The sequence below is a fragment of the Daktulosphaira vitifoliae genome, unplaced genomic scaffold (genome assembly GCF_025091365.1).
Source record: "Daktulosphaira vitifoliae isolate Bord-2020 unplaced genomic scaffold, ASM2509136v1 Scaffold_1, whole genome shotgun sequence".
In the NCBI taxonomy this organism is placed as follows: Eukaryota; Metazoa; Arthropoda; class Insecta; order Hemiptera; family Phylloxeridae; genus Daktulosphaira; species Daktulosphaira vitifoliae.
This window is the reverse complement of record NW_026099572.1, coordinates 49,225,825-49,248,233: the sequence shown is the minus strand read 5'-3', so window position 1 is coordinate 49,248,233 and position 22,409 is coordinate 49,225,825. Positions and strand designations below refer to the sequence as shown.

The window sequence follows — 22,409 nt, the reverse complement described above, 5'->3', positions numbered from 1 at the left end:
TGAAAAGATATGAACTAAAATGCTGTAGTTTATGATATCGTATGTAATCAACACAGTTAATAATAATAGGTATTTTTAAGAAGGTAATGTCCAATCTGACCATACTATTTCGATAATATTTATACCTTGTAGAAATCAACAAACAAAAATAATTTATTAGTTTGTCAATATAAACGTATGATACTATAATAAAAAACTCTAGAAATGAAATTTTATTTTGTGATCGAATGAGCCGTTTTATGGAAAAAATACTAAAGACAAATCTTATTGAAAATTTAATTCAAAAAATATTTTATCATAAGATATATTTTCCTATCGTTAATACTTTAGGATATAATCGCAAAAATCTACGCAAAAATAAATACGCCCATTGTTTTCATTTTGTTACCAAATTTCATTAAGTATTGATTATTACTTTATAATAAAGATCTTTAAATTAAATAATATATCTATATATATATATTTAATTTTTTATTACTTTTTAGATTTCTTTTCTACATTAATTATGATGTAGTATAATATAATAAACAAAATATTATTTGTACAATATAAAAATAAAAACATATTTGTTCTTATTAAGTATATTTTAGCAGAATGTTATCTTATCGCTATTTATTTAAATAATTACAAATTTCAAATAAGTACAAAAATATATTAAAAAATTTAATTGAATTACATAATTGAAAAATAACAATTAAAAATATTTATACCACAAAAAATCTTTAAATAAAAAAAATATATGCATCGTGTAATCATTGAACATTCAATGACAAAAATATTCATTAGATCTTAAATAAAAAAAAAATTCAAAAAAACAATTTTTATGATTAGAACAACATAAAAAATATAATAGAAAAAATAATGTACAAAATGAATGATAGAAACGAAACTATTCATTAAATTGAAAATTGATGAACGAAAGTGCGCAAAAATTATTACCAACTTGAAAGTTGTTTATAATACAACAGTGTTGATTTTTCAACAATTATAAGTCATCAATACTCATTTGTAGAGCTATTCGTAGATAACTTTTTATTTTTCGTAGGATTTTTAGTTGGTGTATCAAAATTATTTATGCCATCAACATTGTTAGATAGTTCTATATTATTTATTANTATTTATGCCATCAACATTGTTAGATAGTTCTATGTTATTTACTAATTTTTCTAGTTCGATTGTATTAATTGTTTTATTAAACACATAGGAGTCTATAATTTCTTGCGGAATTCTTTTGAGCAACACAAAAGGATCTATAAATACCAAAATTATAAATTAATTTTTTGATAACAATTTTATACAAAATAAATTATTTTTATATTAAAAAGTAATTATATTATTATAAAATGACGAAATCTTTTTCAAACCAAACACCATTGGAACTTTAAAAAAGAATATATAAAAATAAATATTACTATGATAATTTCATAAGAATTCGTATGTGTATTTTCAAAACAAAAATGAAAAATATGTTTAAAGTAACGTGGTTTTGCTATTCACTTAATAAACTTAGTGTAGAAGAGTTTTCGAGGAACTCCTTTAGGGTTTCTTGTCATAAACGCAACTAAGAAACAAGAAGGTGCTAAGCCCCTCATTTGACAAAATTACCCCCAATATTTTTTTAATTTACGTATGTTTTGATATGACTTATAACTTATAATACAACAATAATTTTGTTGAAATTTTATTTTCTTCAAAATTTTAAAATATCCATTATTCAGCCTTATTCTACAAAAAAATTTTGTGGTTTGATGATAATTTTAAGACAAGTACATATTAAGTTATTATTTCAACGAAATTATTATTTGATCAAAAATAATAAAATATGTCTAACCTAGTTGGACATCCTGTATAATTGTTTGGGGTAATAATAAAATCCAATTAGCACCCTCCAAAATGTTAGTTAAATGTTAGATTATTTTATGGTTGTTGGGGTTGGTACTTTACCGCACTCGCGTGTAATTATAATACTAGGAAAAAAAACACAACGCTTTTTGGTTCAAAATAACAATTGTATTATTTATTGGTGTCTTGAACAAAACTATATATTGCCCTGGGGGGCGTAATATCAGAAAACAAAAACACAGTAAGTAATATTGACAGAAAATATATATATATTTATGTATGCGGAAGGCACAATGTCCAAACGGCGTGTTCGGCTCTGTGGAGCTGACGGCGAGCGATACGATCAGAACGGTGTCACGGAGATGACTTACTCGACGTATTACTTATATATACTTATCAACCTATTATTGCGGTGGGGTATTCGACGTTAGGCATTTGTTGGACTTTACACCACGACGATAACGCGTTTGTGTTACGGTCCGGTTTACAGTGGTGCGGTGGCTGAGAAGGAGCTGATACGACCGCGGGGTGTCAAACGTGTGACAACGCCGTAGCCGTGTCATGGTTTAAGTGTTACATGTGTAATTAAGTGACTTAATTAGACTAAATTTAATTATTAAAAACTAAAGCTCTATGAAATATACTTTATTAATTTATTACTTGAAACATTAAAACAAAATATAACTCTAAAATACACTAATACAAAATTTGAAAATTTATTATTTATATATTTTTAATAATAGTATAAAATGAATGATTAATTAGCTGTTACTATCAAACTATTATATATATTCTAACAATGGAATTTGATTTTTTTTTATAAGAAAAACAAAGGCGTCATTTGGGTGGAGACAACTAGGTTATTTCCCCAGTCTAAATTTTCAATACATATTGGGGCCGTATAGTGTTTTAAATCGCAATATTAGCAAGACACAAAATATCAAGAATGTGATGCAGCTGACATACTTTACCCACTCATTCTATGCACGTGTATATATTATTATAAAAAAAATGACACTTACTCATATGATTGACTTTGTCGGATGGTATTTCTACATTAATTGGATTTGATTTGTTTTCAGTAGATATCTCGACGTTTGACACGCCAGGAGTTTTATTCTTACGATTTAAATTAAGAGTATAAGAATTACTTACTTTATCTTCATGTTTATTTGTTAATCTAAGTTTTTTACGTGAATCGTTAACGTCGTCGAGATGAGGTCTCTTCTTTGATTGAAACGTCTTGGAAGTTTCAGGCTTCTGAATCCTTGAATCCTCGTCTTCATCAAATGTTAAAAGATCTTTATAAAATTTTATAATTTTACGTTTACTTGGACGTTTGCCAACATAATGAGGATTTAAACGTATGTTGATGACAGGAGTTCTATTCTTTTTTCGATACATCTTGTGGGTTTCAGAATTGTTAATTCTTACATTTTCTTGTTCACCAGAATTATTTACTATTTCGTCTGCATTAGTTTTTTTACTTGACATATAATAGTCTATAATGTCTTGTGAAATTCTTTCGATCGATACAATCGGATCTATTGATTCAAAAATTATAAATATTTTATGTAAAATATATAAATTGTATATTAAAATAAAATAAATTAATCTTACTCATATGTTTGACAGCTTCAGATGGTATTTCCACATTAATTGAATTTGATTTGTTTTTAGTAGATATCTTAGCGTTTGACTTATTGCGAGTTTGATTTTTACGTTTCAAAATTAACGCATCAGAATTTTTTACTTGACTTTTATTGACAGTTGTTTGTTTTTTAGTAATTTTCTTAACATGGCCAACATTAAGTGTCTTTTTTGATTGAAACGTCTTGGAAGTTTCAGGCTTTTGAATCGTTGTATCCTCGTCTTCATAAAATGTTAAAAGATCTTTATAAAATTTTATAATTTTACGTTTACTTGGACGTTTGCCAATATAATGAGGATTAGAACGTATGTTGACCAGAATGGAATTTGATTTTCTATGTCCAGTTTTTAGATGGCTTATAGTCTTTTTGGTTTTGATTTTCATGTTTAACTTTTTGTGCAGAGATATAAATTAAATGTCTGACTAAAAATCAAATATTAAAGAGGTTTTGGGCAACTTTTGTGGGGTTTTCGGGCTTAAGAAAATTTCCGTGTCACGCCTAAATCGCCCGTGACTGTTAAAAATTATTAACATAAACAATATAAATTTGTAGTCATGGAAACAAGAAGAAAAATTTATATAAAAACAAATAAATTTGTAATAGACAATCGCTTTTGCATTATGTAAAACGAAAAATATATTGGCCATTAAAACTTTTAGCCAGAAAAATTAAAATTATATTTATTGTTGTAAAAGTTTGTAAAATTTCCATTTTCTTCGTATACATTTTTTTTTATTGTTGCATATTATATTTTTATAATTGTATTTGAGATATTGAAATAAAAAAATGTGTAAATCGACATAAATAAGTTTCAAAAATTTTATGGTAGACAAATTAGTTAAAAACTCACGTGAAATTAACAAAATATAAAGGGATGACATATTTATTATATGAATATTTTTCTTATAAATAATGATTAATTATCAGTCTTATCAGTTATTCTAATTTGATCAGATATTGATTCTTGTTGTAAACCATTTAATTTCTTGTAAAATAAAAATTATATTAGAATTAAACATTTTTTTTAAGATGTAATATGCAATTTATCAGTCATGGAGTATTTTTTATGTTGGTATGGACCGTTAGTATTTTATAATAAAAACTATGTATTTTCTATAATTCGAGTAAAAAGATTTTAATTTTGGCAATTTAACTTTTCTTAACTCTAAATGGTCACTTGATAACTTTATTTTTATTACTAAAATAATCCGGAATAACTTTATTTTTATATAACAATATGTGTTATTCAAGGAATAATACAATTTGTCTGAGTTACATAAAGAAATTATTTTATAAATTTAATTTACATTTATACAAATTAGTAAAATTGATTTCAATTGCTACACTTTTAATAGTGTAAACATTATGATACGCTCACTGATGATTAAGTTTGAACGAATGTTTCGATGACTTATGAGTACAGGCGTTCCGTATAGGCAAGCTAACATTCAAGTCCTCGGCAAGTGACGTAGACGCGCACTGTATATACTAATCGAGGAAAATTGTGAAACGGTACTGGGGACTCAGGAGGAAAGCAAAGAAGGTGGGCAATTTGATTTCCGAGACTCGGTAATATACAAAAAAAAAAAAGTTGAAAAAATAGTACAAGGAATTCAATTTTGTTGAACTTTTAACTTTTGCGAGGTAAATATTTGACTTATGACTTTTTCAATAATAACTTTTTTATGTAAAATATTCTTATCTACAATTTTTTTCTTATAAACTTTTATGTAAGAGTCATAAATTTTGAGATAAACTTCAATCATTGAAAAACTACCCTCATGATTAAATTTTTAACCCTCTGAGGCACGGCTTAGGGTTGACCAAAATTAATGAAATGTTACACAAATTATTTTTTTATAGTTTTGAACGAATTCCGGGGGTAGCCTGTTCAAATTTAAAAAAATGAAAATTAAGAACCACCCTAACGTACACTCTGTGTACAAATATTCATCTCGGATATGTCTCAGTGATATCACTTCGAGAAGTGTGATGTTACATTCTAGTGCCTATGTTAGTTGTTAAGAAGTACTGGCGATTCTTAATAACCCCGACTTGTGAAGTTTTTGCATGCCATGTAACAAAACCGAAATCCATGTGACGTTACATTGTGACTTCTTTAGATAATTAAAAAGTACACGCATAGACGTTATAGATAAGTCTCAGCCATGTGACAAATGCGAGTATTCTAAGCACATTAAAAAAGAGTTCATATAGATGTCGCAAAGAGTAATTGGGTATGTATATACATAGTCAATTGTGTAAATATATTTATACAATTAAAATTAATTAATTATTCGATACAATTTTTTCTCAGTAAAGTTTATGTTGATAGGAAGTATAAATAACCAAAGTAGATAATTAATTTGTAGTGTGTATCAATAATTTCAGCAAAATTATAAATATATAAGGTATAAATTACGCAATAAACCTATTTATATCATTAAATATATTTAAATATACATATTTGATAATAATAGTAATTTTTAATAAATAATAATTAAAATAATGAGTTTTAAAAATATCAATACAAAGGATGTTGCTTGATAACTATACAAACTATGAACAATTTATATAGCAGTTGATAACTACTTAAGGGTTTTATGATACTGTTATTACATGTTTCAATACATAAGATTTAGATTTAAAAATATAAGATCTAAATATTAGACTTCGATTAGATTAAAAAATGTAACAACTTACTAATAGAAATTATGTAAATTATGTATTAAAGTTAAATTAATAGTAATATTATATTAATTGTATAGTAAAGTTATAAACTAAGAAAGGTAAAAATTGAATTTATTTATTAAGCAGTTTATTTTTATTGCTGCATTTCATGTAGAAGAACTACAACTAAAGACTTTTCATTTGTAGGTATATACATACATTTGTATTGTAAACAATGACACGGCACTGCCTTTTGCTCTAGGCTGGCGCTCACCCGTGTCTCTCTCGATATCAGCCGTCCAGCTATTAATATGACAATCGGTTGTCATCGGTCGTCTCCCCGCCCTTGACACTGAGATAAGGCCGCCGCCGAATATGGATTACCGATATTGCGTTCTGTTCCGTTTTCGACGTACACCTCAACTGGTGTGGTTTTTTTTGTGTGTTGTTTTTCCAACGTACGTGGTAATCGGTTTTCGCTACGCACGAGACTTATTCTATTCGTTTTGTTTTTTAACGCTGATCCATTCTTTACGGTTTCTTTGTGCGGTACAGTACCCATAAGCATAAGAATATAGATATATATATATATGCATATATAAAGATATACTTTAATCGGAAAGTGGAACTTAACTCTTTCTTTTTGTGTGGTGTTCGTCAGTTTATCTAAACGACGCGACAACAAACCGTGCGGCCAACTTCTTTTTGGATTACGCATTAACAATTATAGTTAATTTGTTTGGGTATTAAATGTTGCTCATTATAAGAATAAAATATTTTTATTAAGTAACATGATAAAGGGTTTTGAAATATTGCAGAATAATTTAATGGAGTTACAACAATAGATATCTGACCATTGAGATCTTTTATAATCTTATTAACCTCTACTAATTCTCGATTTTTTAAAATGAAATATTTGTCACTAATATTAGTTGAACTTACTATAAAATTTTTAAGAATCAATTTTTTTGAGTGTGATTAATTTGGATTTGCAGACTTCATTTCATTTTTCAACATCGGATAATTTAAGGGGTTCATTTGGTATCAGTATTAACTTGTTCGATGATTCTGTTATATATATCTTGGAGTGGATACCTCAAGTTTTTGCCATTTTTTTAAAAAAATTGAAAGTAATTCTCATATTTGAATGCACTAAAGGCATCTATTCGCCATGAAATAAAACAAAATCTGTCATATGTATTAAATTATAGACAGTGTATCCCACATACTCCTGTCCATACAAGTCAGAATATTCTTCAAGAAATTTTTTTCTTAAGAATTATGAAAATAACATACTTCAGGATTAATTAGAAGTCGAAGAGCACAGTGTAAGAGCATAAAATGATTGTAAAGATGATTTTTTAGTCTTCCTTTTAAAATTATAGGCCCAAAGTAGAAGAGAAAAGATCTGAATTCTACAGCCTTCCAGAATTCAACTTCCTCTAAAGATTTTGGTNAAAGATCTGAATTCTACAGCCTTCCAAATTCAACTTCCTCTAAAGATTTTGATAGTCTAGAAAATTCTGAAGGCATAAAAGGTTTTAAATTGATTAGTTCAGCTGAAACTTCTTCAGAATTTGATAAATGAACTGATTTATTACTTTTAGTCCAAAATGTAAGCAATTTTTTAGTTACTCCTAGGCAAATATTATGCATATAATCTAAAACAACTGTTTTAGATTTATCAATAGGTAGATCTTCTAAAGGACTGGAATCTTTATAATAAACCTCGTCTTGTTTGCTTCTGAACATTTTATCAGTGCGTAAGTTTGCATTCATGTCTAAGTATGCCATACGACTATTGGTAAATGTACCTTCTGCTGTACATGAACTACATCCATGTTTAATAATAAATTAAAATTTTTTTTTGCTAATAGTTAATCCATTTTTAATGATTTCATTAATTTCTATAATGAAAGTATTCATTAAATCAAAGCTTCAATTAGGTTTTTTGTATGCTAATAGACTTATTACACTATAATTATACTGAGATTGAGAAAAACACGGAAAAAAGAAATTAATAAAAAAATAATCAATATTATTTTTTATTTTTCAATTAATTAAATAGGTTATTATAAATGAATCACTGTGTATAGTATTGATATGATTAGTAAAACTTAATGCTTTTACAATAATTTTGAGGTAATCTCAATTATGAGGTTTACTCATGTATGAAAATATGATTTTAAAGAAGAAAAATATTTGTATTCTTTAAAGCAAAAATATTAAGATATTCAATAAAAATATTTATTATAAATATTTAGTGAAAATAGATGAACACATAATTTTTAATAACACCGAAAAATCATTTAGTATATTATCCCGAAATAAATTATTAATTATAAAAAGTATTTTTCATAATTTATTTGAACAGTACTATTAGTTTAAAATGTAGAATAATCGTCAACAACAAGATACTCAAAAATATTTACAATGAGACAAATTTTTTTGCAAAAGAACTCATAATCAATTTTTTATAACTGATAAAATATAAATATCCAAGAATACAAGTATACAAGCAATATAATAATTTTATAATTTATTAACTGTTAAAAAATTATCAAATACTAGTTTGCATTTAATTTTTCACATTAATGAAGTATATAACTAAAGAGCAAAGTAATATGCATTGATAAATTTGGTTTTAGCTTCACAGTAATAATGGTTACCGTATGCTATTTTTGTGTTAAAATTCTAGATTATATATTGTACATTTTTAACTTTAAAATGCTATAATTTTTTGAAAAATGTATGGATCAATACAATATTTTTATGAGAAATAATATTTATATACCTCTTTCATTTGACGTACTTTTTTTTAAATCGGACCATTTTCCTTAATAAGAGGGGTGTTTAAATCTTAAAAATGCATACAGAAACAAGAACTTTTTCAACTTAATTTTTGAAAATGTTCAGAAATACTGACACTTTTATATATATCATAAATTAAATGTAATGATCTTTATTATGGAAAAAAAAATTTCGGACTTTATTTTGTCTTAACGGTTAAAATGGCTACCAAATGCTATTTTTTTGTGAAAATTCTCGATTTTATTTTTTACATTATTAACTTTATAATGCTTAAAACTTATTGGAAATTGTATGGATCAACACAATTNGATTTTATTTTTTACATTATTAACTTTATAATGCTTAAAACATTTTTTGTGAGAAATAATATTTATATCCCTTTTTCATTCCACATACTTTATCATGATATAAATAAGGAAATAGCAAATCATGTAGCTTTTGGAATTAAACACTATCTAAAGATTTGCATCGAAGCGTTTTTTATGATAGTTATTTTATTCACTGCTAGATATCTTTATACTTGATCCAACTATGCCACGTCACCACTGTGCCGCGACCCCCCTGTGCTGGGTTTTATTCATTATATATGATTAATTAAATATATTTAATTTTAACACCTACGCATTATTTATTTGAAGTAATTAATAATGTAATATTATTTTCCTAAGTAGAACATATAAAAAAAAAAAACTGGCTCCCAATTCTTAAATACTCTTTGAACTTTGGCGTACTAGTTGCGCTGTAATAATTCGTTTATTTTTTATCACAGTTATGAACTTCCAACAAACATTTAAGAATGAGTAATACAATTATTTAAATTTATACTTTATGCTAATTTATTGATACAAAACATGTTTTGCTTTCGATAATACATTACAAATTTAATATGACCTTTATATTCTTACAAAAATTACAACATTTTTTACTTAAGAGGCTGATTATTCATAGAGAATCAATAATCAGAACGTCTTTTTAAATTATATATTACATTAAAAAAGCTTTAATATGAAAAAAACTTAGAATGAAACGAGTATTTTGTTACCATGTAAAAAATTACAAAATCGCAATTTTTACCGAAACATTTAAATGAAAAAATAATATATTACACGTGTGAGTAGACTCTTTTAAACTTATTCTGTACTCAGGTGTTTCATTGGATTTTAACAAAAAACATACGAATGGAAAGTTTATTGTTTCTAGTAATTTTTAATGGAAATTTAGCTATTTAAAATTTAAAAGAATTGTTAGAGATTTAAAAACTAATAAATTGCAAAATTTTTAACAACATTTTCTTCTAAGTTTTTTTTTTAAATTAACCACTTTTCATGACAAATTTATTGTCAATCATGTGTACCTAATTTTCCCTTACTATGAATCATTATCATTCAATCATTATCATTTTTTTTACGGATTCATAAATAACAATAATTTTATTTTATTGTCGTCTTATCAAAATGTACTAAAAAACATTATATTAAAGTTGCTAGATAAGTGAATAAATTACAAGTTATGGTACAAATAACATTTGTTTTATAAATAAATAATGATGCCATTATAATAATTGTAGAAACATATGACTTTTTTACATTACCTAATGCAAAAAAATTAATGTTTATAATTTTTTCTGAAATTTAAAATAGAAATTGATCCTTTTTGTAGATTAAACTATTTAAAATAATGATATTTTAAAAATCTTAAATTTTCTAATTTATTTATTTGGAAAAAATAGTTTAAGTAAAGTTGTTAATGAATTTTTCATAGTTATTTCCATAAAAATAATGCAATATCCTACTGCAGTTAGAAATCAGTCATAAAAGACGCACGTTATAATAAGAACTTTTAATAACTGTTATTAGAGTAACAGTGTTATTTTACTCTCTTCAGATAATTAGGAAACAAATTATAATAAAAATAATGGGTTGAAGGTGGATGTATTTACCCACTTCCACCCAACAAATAATCTAAAACTACACCTCTGCCTCTGTCTTAGCATAACAAATATTAATAACAATTATTTTTATTTGATGTGTCTTTTAAATTCCCGCATTATTATACAATGTGTAGATAATAATATTAAATTAAGGTGAAGACCAAAAATCGGTTCTTAAATAGAATGGCATAATAATTTGGCTTAGGCGTGAAAAAAAGCTGAATATGTTACTGTATTTAACTATGTAATATAATATCAACATTTTTATAGTAAATAACATTTATGTAAAAATGGCAATTTAAAAAATACTTACCATAGTTATTTTTCTACGTAATAATTATAATAATTCTTCATTGTAGATTTAATACGGCAGCCCATTTTTTGTGAATATAGTGATAATAATACCCATGGTGATGGGGCCTACAAAAAAATGAAAAGGTTTCCACACGAAGGTAATTACAATACTGTTAGCCGGTGACCTCTACCATTTTAAAATATTAACATACGTAAAGTATTTTTACCAACTACCTTTACAGTAAATTAACTAACTTATATATATTATTTGTTAAGTATATTATATAGACTATTCACTTTTATTATAATAGTTTATACTATATAAGTATTTCGTACTTATTTTAATTAATGAATAATATAATATTGTCAAATAAATTCAAACTATATTAGTAATATACGTAACTCGTTGTATTTAAAAAAAAATTGGATTTATTAAATGTGTGAAGGACCCAACCGAAGAGTCTCAGTCAAGGAACGGAAGCTCCGCTAGCCCCGGCCTTAAGACAGCCCTGTTAATGCTGAAACATACTGTTAGAAAAAATTACAGACTATTTTTGTTTATCAAAAAAAAAATATATATATACGGGGATGTCATTAGATTAATCACATATAAACAGAACTCGTACACACCGGCCTAATGTTTAATAACTAAAATTAAATCAATCAATCATTTGTTGTTTTTTTTTATAAAGTATAATTCTGTGAATACTTTTAACTATCATATTCGCCAATAAAATATTTCACGTCCGTCAACAATAAAATATCAGTCGTAAAATACCTATTTATATTAGTTCTAAATATTTATAATTCATTGACAATAATTGTTAATAATACAAATAGCGTTCAAAAATGGAATCATTATATAAACCTGTATAGTCATCATCTGCTTATTAAAAAGACATTTGTTGTCACGAGATTTATTTTAAATAAATTTAGAAATCATTCAATTAAACCACAATTTATAATTTTACAATTCAGTATAACTAAAATTATTGGGACTAAAACCTTGACACTTATTTTTATAGGTCTTGGTTTTTAAAAATCTATAGGTAGATTTGTTTTCTGGTAGCGTTTTTAGTTTTCCATTTTTAAAATTCCAGTTTTTGGACTAGATTTTTGATTTGCCCCTGATCCCCGATAGAAACATTCATAGTTTTCATGAATATTATTAAAAATACTGTTTGACATTATAAAATAGCATATTTTAATAATGTAAATTGAAAATTTACAAATTAGTTTAAACTCTCAAATTTATTGTTTTCATATTCACAGATTTTAAAGTATACATGGGATTAAAAATAAAAAGTTATATACGAATGCAAAGAAAATATTTTTATGTATTAATCAAAAAAAGTGAAAACAAATTAAAAAAAAATTTATACTTATAATTAATATTACTTTATTGGTAATAATTTTAAGCAAACATTGAAATATAATAAAATTAATAACAATTTATTGCAACTGAATAAATAATTCATTCTAGTCAATATAAAATAACTATAAAAACTCTTTAACTCAACTAAATACATTAAACTCTTTTCAAGTTTTTTTTTGCATTTTACAGTGTACATTTCTTCTAAAAAATCATAATGGTAAGAGGAATATTCTATAAGTTATAATACTTAAATTTGATTATTTTATTATTTTAATTAAAATTTTTGATTTTTCAGAAATTATTTTCTTTAGTCTTTTTTTCAACTGTTGTATTTATGGTTATCCATAATGGTAAAAAATTAATAATTTTTATACAAAATGATTCTTTTGTCATTGATAACTGAATTAATCGAAAAATAAAATAAATATTCAGAATTTTACTTTCGATATATTTTATTTGCATATTTATCCATCATGTAGTATTTTTCATGTTTATCTCCTATACAATATAAGGGTATTGACTTTATTTTTTTTCAAATAGTAGCATACATATTTAGCAAGCTAATAAAATAGTAAATGAACTAATTAAATAAATAACTCGTTGATAACAACTATTGGACCAGTGTTTTGGTATTTATTAATGATATAAAATAATTGCTGGAGATGAGGTTCAGGTTTTGTTATATTCATCACTAGTTATATAAGGCAGCGCTTTATATGGCCTAGATTCTTACATAGGTATACTTATCATAAAAATATCTGAAATACTAGTCTAAAAGTTGTTATCGACCTATTAGTTTCTTAATTAGATAATTATTTAATAAATTAACTAGTTAAATGTATAGAGAGTAGACCAGGATGTTTTTACAAATCTTAAGTAATTAAGACTAATCTACGCAATCTTAATTTGTGATTCCTATGTGCACGTCTGAAGAAGTTCTCTCGCAAGGCACGGTTTAAATTTTTTTCGCGCGATTACTTTTTTAGCCGCACGATCCAATACAGTTTTCTATTCACTACGGCTGATGTACCAGACCACAGTTAACAATTAAAATTTCATTTCGTAAAAAATTATTTCTATATATTTTTTTTAGGGTACTGTATTTATTAATTAAGACAAACGTTTATAGTTCTACGTTTTATTTTTTTTAACATGCCTTTTTTAAGAAAAAAAAAAAATTTATTACTAAATTTAATTATATTGGAAGATAAGAAGATGAACGAAGAAGAAGAAGATTCTTCGGGGAGAACGGACATTGACATTTAAAGGGTGACATATCAAAATAAAATTTAAACTAAACTTAAATATTCATCTGATCACGTTTATGACGTCTTCTAGGAGTAAGTCATCTTGTTCAGCTACCACCAGACGTAATTGTTGTATACCATCACAACTATCAAAAGAATTAATTTCATTGAATGCTATGCAAACCAGTACAGGCAAAATTCGAATCGCGCGGTGCGGGAGTGAGTCACCAGAAACGTATAGGAATACAAAATTTTTTTTCAGCATTTTTAAATGCACTGTAAAAAAACCTTAGTAAAATCAACAAATCTATTATTTATATAAAGCCGACAATCATTTTTTGTTGGCCTAACAAAAATTTTTGTTAGTACAATAAAATATTGATCCAGCTAACAGATATTTTGTTCCAGTGACGAAAATATGATTGATTTAACATTAAAAAATTTGTCGACCGAATTTTTTTTCAGTGTAGCCGTTTTTTAGAACTTTTTTTAAAATTTCATTGGGTTGATAAAATTTTTTAAGAAAATGACTTATTGAGTTATAAGCATGCGTTATAATTTGATATTCTCGTTCAAATCCTTATTGAACTCAAGTATTCCATTTGATTTTCATGAATAGCCTATCTAAATATAGCACGTTGTCTCGTTGAATATATGTTACAATTTTTAGTTAATAATTTACAAATCTGACTTTATGATAAAAAAATAGTTGCAATTTTTAAATTTTGAAAAAATCCTGATTTTTACTATTTTCAACGGCTTCCTAATTTTGAGATAATTTGTTAATTTCTAGTTTTAATAGAATTTCTTCCATTTTTTGTTACTGATTAACTAGATTAATATCAGATTCAAGGTGTATAGATAATTTTTTTTTTTTAATATTACCAACAAATAATAAAAATATTATTTATCGTAGTCTATGAGTGCATTAATTTAAAAATAAAAACCTTATTATTTAATACATCAAAAGTTTATAGATTTGTAAAACGTCGTTGACCAAACTATACATTTATGCATAATATACATTTTGTATAATTTGGAGTGGACAACCGGAAAATCCCAATTATGAAGATAGGAAATTTTAGTTTTTGACTTCGCGATATTTTGGTCCTACTGAATATCACCTTACTACTCTTGACATTGATTAAATAACCTGTATGTGTAATAAACATTTAAAAAATTCATTTACAATAGAATCACATTTTATAAATTATTATAGTAAAATATGTAATATTAAAATTAATAATAATATAGCATGGTTGTTTCTTTTAAAAGAAATTGTTTTGTCTAATTATTTATTATATTATACCAATATAGACCAAATATATATATATATATAAATGTATAAATAACAAAATTACAACTATTTTTGAAAGAGTATGACTAGCATTACAAAATTACTTTTATATTAAAGTTTTAAAATTATCGAAAAAAACTTTAGGAGTTAATTGTTTTTAACACATGTCTATATTTGTCTAGATCATTACATGTCGATGAGTAAAGCCACGTCAAGTAAGTTGAATGTATCTTAAAAGGCAAATAATAATAAAAAACTTTGTATTATTACACAATTTAATTGGATATAAAAAAACAGTCATAATTTAAAAATTAAATTTTCTACAGAATTATGATTCAAACAATTATTCAAACTATGTAATATCCACTATAACCACCTTATATTTCTCTCGTAGTGTTTATATTATTTCGGATTAGTCTAAGTTTTGCAAGTACCTAAATTTATTTTATAGGCTTTTATTTTATATCCGGTCAAAATTGACTAACAAGGTAATATAGTTCACTAAAAACAAACCACACAGTGACCTAAATCTACTTGGAGATAAATCGGATATGTATATAAAAAAAAAAATTTTAGACACAATTAACTTGTTGAATGGAAAGATGTCAAAATAATATTTAATTACTGTTTAAACAAAAGTATTAGAACAATTTAAATTGAGTAAAGAACAATTCAGTAAAAGTAAAATAGACTACTACTAAAATATGACATAGCGTGAGATTATAATATAAGACGATTGAACGACGATGACAATACAACCAACAGTGACGTGTGAAACGTTTCTACTCTTTTGTTTTATATTACTTAACTGAATTTTATCAATAATACGAAATCACAACACAAATTTGTTCAAATAATCAACTTATTGTGTTTTATTTTAGAAAGGACGAACATATCTATTCTAAACAACTACCTATCATATCAGTCTTATTTTAAGAACTACTTAAATTTGATAAAGAGGGAAGTATAACTCTTTAGATCACGGTTGGTAACGCGTTGTTAAGAGCACCGTTGCAAAGAGTTAAGGGGACTTTTTAGGAATAGTCAGTAATCTTGATCACGATTGATAATACGAAGGTTATGATCACCTTTGTAGATTAAACTAACTTTTTAAAAGGAATTTTAATATATTAAATTTTGATTACGGTGGATAACGCGTTGTTATGAGCACCGTTGAAAACTTAATATACTAATAACATAAGATTTTAGAAATGAAATAATGAATATTGCGATCACTAGATTATTATAATTGATTTAACAGGGAGAAAGAAAGTAAATGATACTTGAATAGGCAGTGAGAGTGTACCTTATACTACCCGCCACCACTTGGTTAGTATAGATTAATTGTTTACTGATCATTTTTTTTTTAATATTTTGTAATTGAATAAGCGGCAATAAAGCTGTAGCGTAACGTTACACGTGAAAAAAAATTCACATAACAGCCTATTTTATAATACTACATCAAAATTAGCTATATAGAGTGGAACAGATCTAACTGACAATTCAAAGAACTTATGATCTACATAAAATTTTATACTTTTTTTTTTAATCAATATAGAACTCTATTTAAAATATGTTTTATGTTATTTTTCGCAATTACAAAAAATATTTTAAAAATTAATTTTTTTATTAAAAGATATTTTTTATAGATAAATTATAGTGAAAAATTTTGATACCAAAAACTCTTATTTTAATTCAGTAGTAACGTTTACACAGTATTTTGAAGTTTGTTAAATTTTGATTTTTTTTTACAATTTTTCTTTATTAATTTAAAATTTTAACATTTTACTAATGTTAGTCCATATTTTGTAAAGTACAGGAGTAAATACTTATTAACGTTATTTACTAGTAACAGTACGCGATTTCTTTTCGATGGATAATAATAACGTTTAACACGCTTTTTACAAAAATGATTATCTCTAATCTTTATTACAAAAGTTAGAAACATTATCGTATGTCAACTACGAGTGTTCCATGATTAGCCAAGTCAAAAGTGATAAGAATTATTAATTTTAATTTAACACTTCAGGTCATTACACCTGTAACCATCTGGAGATAAACCATATTTTTATCCCGTATGTAAAAATTTTGTGTACAAGCGTATATTTAATAATATGCTTCACAATAGATAATGCACATTCCTGCAGACAAAAATGAAAAATGTGTTTAATTTCTGAGTTAGATACATAGTTTTTACAATTATATACACATTTAAAGTAGGATGTCCACGCTAGCATGAAAGCATAGCTTAAGCTTTTATTATTACACAATTAAATTGCCCAAGAGCTATTTTTTTAACATCACCTTCAGGTATTTTTTAAAAATACGAGTACAACATAATTAAATGTATACAGTTATAATGAATTTTTTTTCTTCGAAACACTTTTTATATTTTCAATTATGTTATACCACTTGAAGCTTCCTTTTCATAAGATACCATTGAAATCACATGTCATGTTGATTTTAGTGGCTCTTATAATACAAATATTTAAAATTCGAAATTTTACCTTCTGAAAATGTTGTACTACATATAAAAATAAGCTGATTACATTTGACATGTGTATGAAAAGATTAACACGTGCCTCTAGACCAGGGGTCATCAACTAATTTCATTGGAGTTTTGAAACTTACCAAACTGGCTGCGGTCCTTAACAGTTTTAATGACTTTTACATACGTTAATAAATACATTTTTCTTTTTAATTAGTATTCATTTATTAATTTATTCATACGTTTACCAAATAACAATAACAAAAAAAATAAAATAAAATGATCAAAACAAGAAAATATTAAATATGATTTAATAAGAAAAATTACATTTTTTATTTTTAACGAGCTTTTTAATGTTTGGTGTGAAGTTTGTACAACTGATCTGCATTAACTCGTTAAGATGATCATTCATTAAACGAGATCTGAAATTGTTTTTGATAAAGTTCATTTTCGAAAAAGCTGCTTCACAAGCATATGTCGAACCAAACATAAAACATAATTTTGAAGCCAAACTTTTTAACTCTGGATATTTATTTGAACATACGTGTTTCATCCAGAATTGATCGCACTGTAAATTGTTCGGGACTTGGATAAATTTTTCTTTTAATCCCAAGTCTTCCTGGAAATCTATTATTTCTATTTGCAGGGCAGCTTTATTAGAGCCAAAAACGCTTGTGGCTTCAGTACTCCTATCGTCGTTGGGATGTAAAGAAAAACAATTGTTCAAAATTTGTACTACATTCTCAATTTTTTTGAAATCAGTAAATCTAACTTCAAATTCAGATTTAAGCTTCTTTAAAAATTTAATGAACTGACTGACGTCAATACTTTCATTATCATCAAAAACGGTCTGTAAGTTAGGAAAGTGCAAACGTTCGTTTCCAACATCATCACAAAAGAGATCTATTTTCCTTGAAAAACAATTGATTTCCGATAGTAGATGGCACACTAATTTCCCTTTACCTTGTAATTTGAAATTAAATCGTTGATATGTTTGAATATATCAGTTAAGAAAGCAGTAGATACGATATGTTCTTTTTCATCAAGGTAATCTACATAGCCTTTTGCGCATAATTGATCTCTACTGGAAAGAAATAACTTAACTTCATCTAATATTGTAAAAAATCGTTGAAGTACAAAACCTTTTCTCAACCATCTTACATTGTTGTAGAGTTGTAAATCACCATACTCAGATTTAAATTCATCGAGAAATGATTTGAACTGATGGTGCTTCAGCGATGATTTAGCTCGAATAAAGTTTAATATTTTGATCACTTCTTCCATTGTAGCATCGAGATTTAAATTTAATTTGCAACATAACACACTTTGATGGATAATGCAGTGATAAAATATCATTTTATTGCATTCTGTGCTATTCATTAGTCTCTGAACAGAACCTTTTTTTACTTCCAATCATTGATGGTGCACCATTTGTTGTAACTGAAATAAGTTTTTTCATATCTAATCTATATTTTTTGAAATATTCTATTTCAGCTTTGTATATTTCTTCACCACATGTGGTTCCTAACAGTGGTAAAATAGTTAATATTTCTTCAACAAACTGTTTACTGGTAATATCAAAATACCGTATAAAAATACACAACTGAGCTTTATCTTTATTGTCACACGATTCGTCCATAGCTAGAGCATAACAGTCCGTAGTCGATAAATCGTGTATTAAATTAAAATGATTTTCCTTTGCTAATATTTTGTGTTTCGTGTGTTAGAAGACGTAGATAACGGAATATTTTGAATAGTCTCAATAATATTTTTATTATCAAAAAACGCATTTCCCGCTTCAACCATACATTTTTTGACTATATCTGCATCAGTAAACGGTTTCATATGTTTGGCAAGAACCCATGAAATATGCATAGAAGTCTCTGTACATTTTTCATGTTCACTCATTGCCTTGTTAATAATTTGAGTCGATATTGAATAAGATAAACATAAATTCTCAATTTTAGATTTACGTAAATTACTTCCTACCTGATATTTTTCACTAAATAATTTGTATTTGGTCTCAAAATGTCTTTTCATATTAGAATTTTTAATGATAGCTACTGTTTGTTGACAAATCAAACAAACAGGTAGAACTCCGACTCGGTCTGGTAATGTAAAGCAATATAAATCAGTCCATTCTGGAAGAAACTGTCTATTTTCAGCTTCTACTTTTCTCTTTTTTAACACGCTTATATTAGTTTCACTTGTATGTGGGATGTTTGTAACTTTCCACGCGGCACGTGTCTACGGCCTTGAGACTAGACGGTCATAACGCATTCACCCCACCCTGCTCACCACTCGTAGACAACAATATTTTCCATCCCGTAGACGCGCGCGTGTCATCAATTATATATATATATGTATAACAAATTTTTATTGTGATTGACACGGCCCCGCGTCGTTTCGTTATACACGATGCCCCACGACTCGTGCCACCTTTATCAGCCGTCGTCCTATTTTATGAGTATTTAACTGACCAACACCGCGCGTTATACGCCGCGGTGCAAAGTCCAGCAAGTTCCGCACGGCCGCACGTAATCTTCTTCCCGTTGTCAAAGTGACAACGTCAACAAACCGATCCGCACTCGCGCACCGTCTTCATCTACGCTGCTAACCTTTTGACGCCCGAGGATCACGCCGGACATCACGTCGTCGACTCTAGCGAAAGTGCCGCGATATTATGTGAAGATTATATATTCTTACCGCCGCTGCTAATATTAATATATATATATTAATATTTATATATACGTATATGTNATATATATATTCTAATTACTATTAAAACTTATATATTAATACACTTTATTCTCATTAAGTGATATGTAGTGTATTCATTCCGATTACGGGGAATGATTCCCGTATCGTCATTTTTCATCACTACCTCATCACTACGTTGTGCGCCTGCTGCTTTCCTTGGATGTGGTAACCGTTTCTCAGACTCCCTCTCCGAAATCGAACCCTGATTCCCCTTTACCCGTTATAACCATGATATTGATATTAACTACTACCATAACATGAAACTAAAAAGTGAAAAATAAATATAGTTTAAAAAAACTAAAAAACACGCTTTTAAAGCACATCGAACTAAAAAGTTAAAAATAATTTTTAAAATAAGCTTAAAACAATAATGAACGAAAAGTACTAGTATTATTGTGAAAAAAAGCGTGGGTGCTTTATGCCATATTTTTTGTATATTGAGCACCTGACGCTTTTTTCACAATAATACTAGTATTTTTCGTTCATTATTGTTTCAAGTTAATTTTAAAAATTATTTTGAACATTTTAGTTCAATGTGCTTTAAAAGCGTGATTTTTAGTTTTTTTAAACTATATTTATTTTGTTGTCCATACTCACTTCGTACTAGAAAAACGAACAATAACTAAAAATATTAGGTACCTAGGTGTACAAAATACGAACGGAAAGTCAACAGACACTGCGCAGTAAACAATTTTTATTTTGTCTAATATATATACTTGAAAATTATCGGTCACGACTCGTCCGGCGTTTAACAGCACACACCATACTTTCTACACATGAAGACGTTCGGCGGTACGTTCTTATCTTAATATTTACTATCGGATTTAAAATTAACAACCCAACATTGGCTTCCCCCTTTATGATTATAGAAATAAAGATTATTTCCCCTAAAAAAACTTAAAAACTACTACACGGATAAGGGTCCATAAAAAAAATGTTCGCGGTCCGCCAGTTAGTGACCCCTGCTCTAGACCATTAAAAATCAGTAATCTCGTTATTTAAAAAATAAAAAGCTGAACATTTTCTCTTTAATTTTTGTTATGTCTGACTTTAAAATAAGGCTGTTCAACCTACAAATATAAAGAGTTACACGAATTCCAAAAATTAATTTTTGCATAGTTTCAATAATCAAAGATCATTAAAATTGCCTTTTGCCTAAAATTGCCTAAAACAGGCACAAAAAAATAAATAAATAAATAAACACATCTTAGTAAAACCAATACCTTCTCAGCTTCGCATCGAAGCTAAAATATTTTTACGAAAAATTTTTTTAAAACTGAATCTAATCTGATTATATTAAAAAAATAGGGTTACCATTTAAAAATTGAAAGTTGATACTGATTTAAAGCATAAGGGATGATCATGAAAATGTAATTTTATTCATTATCAGCCCAAGATAGAAATATAATATTTCATAAAGAAAAAAAAAGGAAAACTCTTATATTTTCAGAGATAATTTGTGAGGCATAGTTAATCAATCACCCTGTATACAGCATTAATGAAGGGAGTACAAAAGAGAGGTTTTATTTGATACTTGTTGATTGATTAAATTCTTGAGGAGACACGGTAACAAGTTTAACAATCCACTGCAGAACACAACTGATTGCTCAGCCCACCAAGTCTCAAAGTTTTTGTTAAAAAAAAAAAAACGAATAACAAAATATAAACAATTGATCAACTCAACATTTTATTTTTAAGAAAAAAACGGAGGACAAAAAAACTAAAACAAAACGTGGTTTTCACCATAGAAAAAATGTACACACAAATCAACTTGTCGCCCCGGTAGTCTAGCTGAGAAGAAAAAATATATATATTTGCAGTTAAGGAGCAGTATAGTAGTGATGCCACCGGATGGTGGTAATGCCAACTTTGAACGAGTTCACTGGGGTAAATTACAATATAGTATAGGTGCACAATATACAGTCAGATAATGAAAATAGACCGGGTGATAGGTATCGGTCCGGTTGACTGGTGAAGGTTATCACGTATACAACTACTAAGAAATATTTGACAACTAATGCACACACCACTAACTGATAAGGT

At 26.8% G+C, this 22,409-nt stretch overlaps 2 protein-coding genes and 1 pseudogene across 3 annotated transcripts in view; all 3 read right to left on the bottom strand.

Annotated features, from left to right (window-relative positions):
* Window positions 1-22,409, bottom strand: part of LOC126896731 (uncharacterized) — a 395,864-nt gene that overhangs the window by 308,360 nt on the left and 65,095 nt on the right. The gene's annotated exons all lie outside the window — the stretch shown is intronic.
* Window positions 6,314-8,125, bottom strand: LOC126896734 (uncharacterized; annotated as a pseudogene).
* On the bottom strand, window positions 18,555-18,890 carry LOC126893990 (protein ZBED8-like). Its single transcript, XM_050664606.1, has one exon. It carries the CDS (start codon window positions 18,888-18,890, stop codon window positions 18,555-18,557), a length of 336 nt encoding a protein of 111 aa, XP_050520563.1.

What these genes read in the sequence shown, in the direction of transcription:
- LOC126893990 (XM_050664606.1), bottom strand. Translation starts at nt 18,890, where the DNA reads ATGGAAGAAGTGATCAAAATATTAAACTTTATTCGAGCTAAATCATCG.